The sequence below is a fragment of the Myotis davidii genome, unplaced genomic scaffold (genome assembly GCF_000327345.1).
Source record: "Myotis davidii unplaced genomic scaffold, ASM32734v1 scaffold570, whole genome shotgun sequence".
In the NCBI taxonomy this organism is placed as follows: Eukaryota; Metazoa; Chordata; class Mammalia; order Chiroptera; family Vespertilionidae; genus Myotis; species Myotis davidii.
The window spans coordinates 3,320,709-3,324,945 of NW_006283631.1; the positions used below are offsets into that span (position 1 = coordinate 3,320,709).

The window sequence follows — 4,237 nt, forward strand, 5'->3', positions numbered from 1 at the left end:
CCCTATTGTTTTCGCCACTTTTTTCCATCCAAGAAAAACCTCCAAGAATGAAATTAGTTTGAACACTGCCATAGAATCACTGAGTTAACTCTTAAGATTTGCTTAACGTTCATGGAAATATCAACTTACCCCCGTTTAATGTTGTGTAATTCCTTGTCCTTGCCTTTATCCTTCTCCTTTTCTCTTTTCTCCTTATCTCTGCCTTTACGTCGTTCTCTATCCCGAGATCGACTACGGGTTCTTCTGTGACTGGACCTTTCACTGCTTCGACTATGGGAACGTGGACGAGGTCTTGACCTGGACCTATAGTAAGTAGATTTTATTAAATACATTTAGTGCATATCTTGTATTATGAAAAGAAAATAAACTTTAAAATTATGTGAAAGAAAAGAATTTAGTTTAATTCTGTGAAACAAACATCTAAGTATGATTATTTATAAGTAAGCACTCTCAGTTAAATGATACATAAGGGGTATATATGTTGTCAACTTTACAGAAAATTAAAGTTTAGTCAAAAAGTGCAAGTAGAAGTCTTAAAGGTTCAAATCAAGTCTTGATTACTCAACTGTCCTCAGATAATATAACAAATCTAAATGTATCTGATCTAGTTTCCAAGGATAGAGTCTTCCCTATGCCTATAATCTCTGCTTGTATATAAAGTCAACCTTATTTATTATTTCTAATTGTTAAAATAAAACTATGCCTCTACTCTACTCTAGCCATTCTTTGTATTAAATGAATAACAGTATTTGGTAGGATATACGGTGTACTTTTAAAAGGTAAAAACCTCAGGTTCTGTCTCATAGTAGTGATAAGAAAGCTTCTACCAGACTGATGATCTTACAGGTAACTATAAAAAGCAACTATCTGAAGGTACTGGACAATGACCAAAAGAAGACAGATTCTATAGAGGGTCAACACTTGGAAAACGAAAACAGCGATGAGAAAATTTGCACAGTGTAGCGTTCTCTGGCTGAACCCTACACTGTGCATACTCCAAATAGCCAAAGATAAAATAAAACTAAACGAAAATTTCAACTGCCCCCCAAGAGACAAGATTTTTTTAATTTAACTAAGTTAATTTTCTGCTAAAACAAACAAGAAAAAAAAATCAGTATTCTTCAGAGGAATATAATAAAATCCAGAGTATTCAAAACATGATATTCACCTTGTCCAGAATTAAATCCAAAGTTACTAGCTATACCACAATACGTTAAAAGTTGGATCCATTATCAAGAAAATAAAGCCAACAGAGACCAACCCTGAGATGAACTATATGTTTGAAATAGCAAGCAAAGATTTTAAAGTAGTAAAAATAACCATGCATGTAATAAATATAAAGCTTAAAAAAACTAAAAATATAGCAGCTCTATAACTAAAAACATATAATATATGAAATTATAATTATGCTCAATGAGCTTTAAAGCACATTGGTAACAACAAAGAAAAGAATCTGTGCACTTAAAAAATACATCAATTGAAATTATCCAATCTGAAGAACTAAGAAGAAATTGACTCCTAGTAAGAAAAGAAAAACAGACCCTCTGGAATCTGTGTGGTAATATTTTTAATGTGTCAAACATGTTTATTTAAACCCAGAAATAGAGAAAATAATGAGACAGAAAGCAAAAATTTTTAAGTAGTCGTCAAAATTTCCCCAAATTTAGTGAAAGACAATTATACAGGTTCTAGAAGTTGAGTTAACCACAATATAAATATGAAGACCATGACTAGTAAAACCATAGTCAAACTGATGAATCAAAAAGAGAAATCTTAAAAGTATTCAGGGAGAAATCCCCAAACACATTACATTTTAAAGAGCAATAATATCAATTACTGCTGGTTTCTCATCAGAAACAATGGAGATAGGAAGATAGTGGTACAAAATTCTTATCATGGCAAAATAAAAATTTCAACACAAAATTTTATAATCAGCAAGAATATACCTCAAAAATAAAAGTAAAATTAGAACTTTTTTGAGGTAAAGGAAAAGTAAAACATAATCATCAGTAATAAATCTGTATTATAAAACATCCTAAAGTAAGTACTTCAGGCTGAAGAAAATGATAACAGATGGAAACTTGGATTTTTAGGAAGAATAAAGCCCAGTAAAAAATGGTAAAAAACAACAACAAAAAACCACATATGCATTTATGCTTAAAGTAAACTTTCAAATGTCTTATTAAAGGGTTATAATGAAGGTAGATATAATATATACAACCTCTATAAAAAATAAAATATGAGGCAGGTAAATAGACCTATATAATTATAAAGTTTCTATGCTACATCTGAATGATGAAACAGTAACTCCAAATACAATGAATAATAAGGGCATAATAATGAGTCAGAAAGCAAAATCCTTAGAGCAACCACTTCAGGAAAATAATACAAATAAGTATATAGCTTAAAATCCAAAAAATGAACAAAAAAGAATTCTTAAAAATATTCATTAATCCAAAAGGAGGCTGGAAAGGACAACAAACAAACAAACAAAACATACAACAACAAAAAAACAACCCTCAAAAACAGGCTCAAACATAAAACAAATAATAAAATGATAGACTTAAATCTAAACATTTCAATAAATACATTAAGATTAATGGACTAAATACTTTAATTAAAAAGCAGAGCTTGTACAAATGAATTAAAAAACCATACACAATTAGATGCTGTTTATGAGATATGTTCTTTATATATACAAACACAGGTAGATTGAAAATAAATGGCTAAAAATTGATATATCATGTAAACAGTAAACAGGAAGGGTGGAGTGACTATATTAATATCAGATAAACTAGACTACAGAAACTAAGAGTGTCACCCAAAATAAAATGGAAACTTCATAATGACCAAAGGATCAATTCATAAGTAAAAATCACACAAAATATGTTGATCTGACCACAGCATACTTAAATTAGAATTCAATAACAATAAAACATCTTGAAAAAAACCCAAATATCTAAAAACTAAATAATATACTTCTAAATAATTCATATACCACTAAGAAATTACAATAAAAATTTTTAAATGTTTAAACTAAATGATAATGAAAATACAACATAGGAGAATTTGTAGATGAAAAATGTTTAGCAGGGTTATTTATAGCTTTAAATGTTTATATTAAAAAGAAGGTCTAAAATCAATTACCTAAAGTTTCACCTTAAGAACCTAGAAAAAGAAGAGCAAAGTAAAAACAAGGTAGGTGGAAGAAAGGAAACATTAGAGAGCAAAATCAATGTACTAGAAAGCAATAAAGAAATTTAAAGAAGCCAAAATCTGGTCCTCTGAGAATATCAATAAATTTGGTAAATCTCTAATTAGACCTATCAAGCAAAAATGAAAAGATCAAGCACAAAGATGGCGGCAGAGATAAACACCGGGAAATTAATGCCGCTCACAACAATTGATTAATACCTCAGAGAAACAATACGGACTTCATCCAGAACCATAGGAAGCCTGGCTGACTGTAAACTCTACAACTAGAAGGAAGGAAAGGCACACTGAGACCCAGAGAAGCTGCAGAAGTGAAGCGCAGAGGTACGGGGCTCAAGGCGCGCGGAAAGGGGCTGGCACCCGAGGACGCGGCTGTCTTTTGAATCCGGAGGGAGACACAAGCTCCCAACGGCTCTGACCTCCGGTTTCGGGAAGTCTCTGGGGACCCAGGACTCATGCGGGGAGAAACTGGACTGTCTGGCAGCGGGCGATCTTGAGGGCGGCTTTCACTCAGAGGTGCTTGCAGCCGTTACCGGGACACTGAGACGCGCGCCTCCTTAGGGCAGGGCTGAGGCTCCGCCATAGCTGCTTGCTCCGCCCGTTGATTTCCTGAGACCCCGCCCACCCAGGCTGCCGCAGAGGCTTTTGCATATGAATGCCCCGGCCATTTGCAACCTGTAATTACCTAACTGCAGCTGGGTCAGACAGACCCAGAACTTCTAAGAGAAGGCCCCACAGCGCTTGCATCCTTCACAGCCGAGCTTTATCAAGGCACTTCCAAAAAAGGGAAGGGGAATCTGCAGCCCTCTTCATAGTTCCTGCTGGGTAACCTCAGGCAGGGGCTAAATTAGCACCTCCTTAGATCCAAGAGCCAGTGTACCCAGTGGTCAGAGGGGGACCGTCCAGACCACAACTCCTCAGATCCATAAGGGACACACTCAGGGTGCAGTCTCAGTGAGCATCAAAGCCCCACTGAAGCAAGTCGCGCCCCAGAAGGGTGTCTCCAGCACAGAAGTTCTCCCAC

The 4,237-nt window shown here is 34.9% G+C and overlaps 1 protein-coding gene across 1 annotated transcript in view; it reads right to left on the reverse strand.

Moving 5' to 3' along the window:
• The window catches only part of RSRC1 (arginine/serine-rich coiled-coil 1), a 351,732-nt gene that overhangs the window by 260,978 nt on the left and 86,517 nt on the right, over positions 1 to 4,237 (reverse strand). Inside the window, exon 4 of the mRNA XM_006753822.2 lies at positions 130 to 303. Within this exon, the coding sequence (XP_006753885.1) occupies positions 130 to 303 (174 nt within the window). The remainder of the gene's footprint in view (positions 1 to 129; positions 304 to 4,237) is intronic.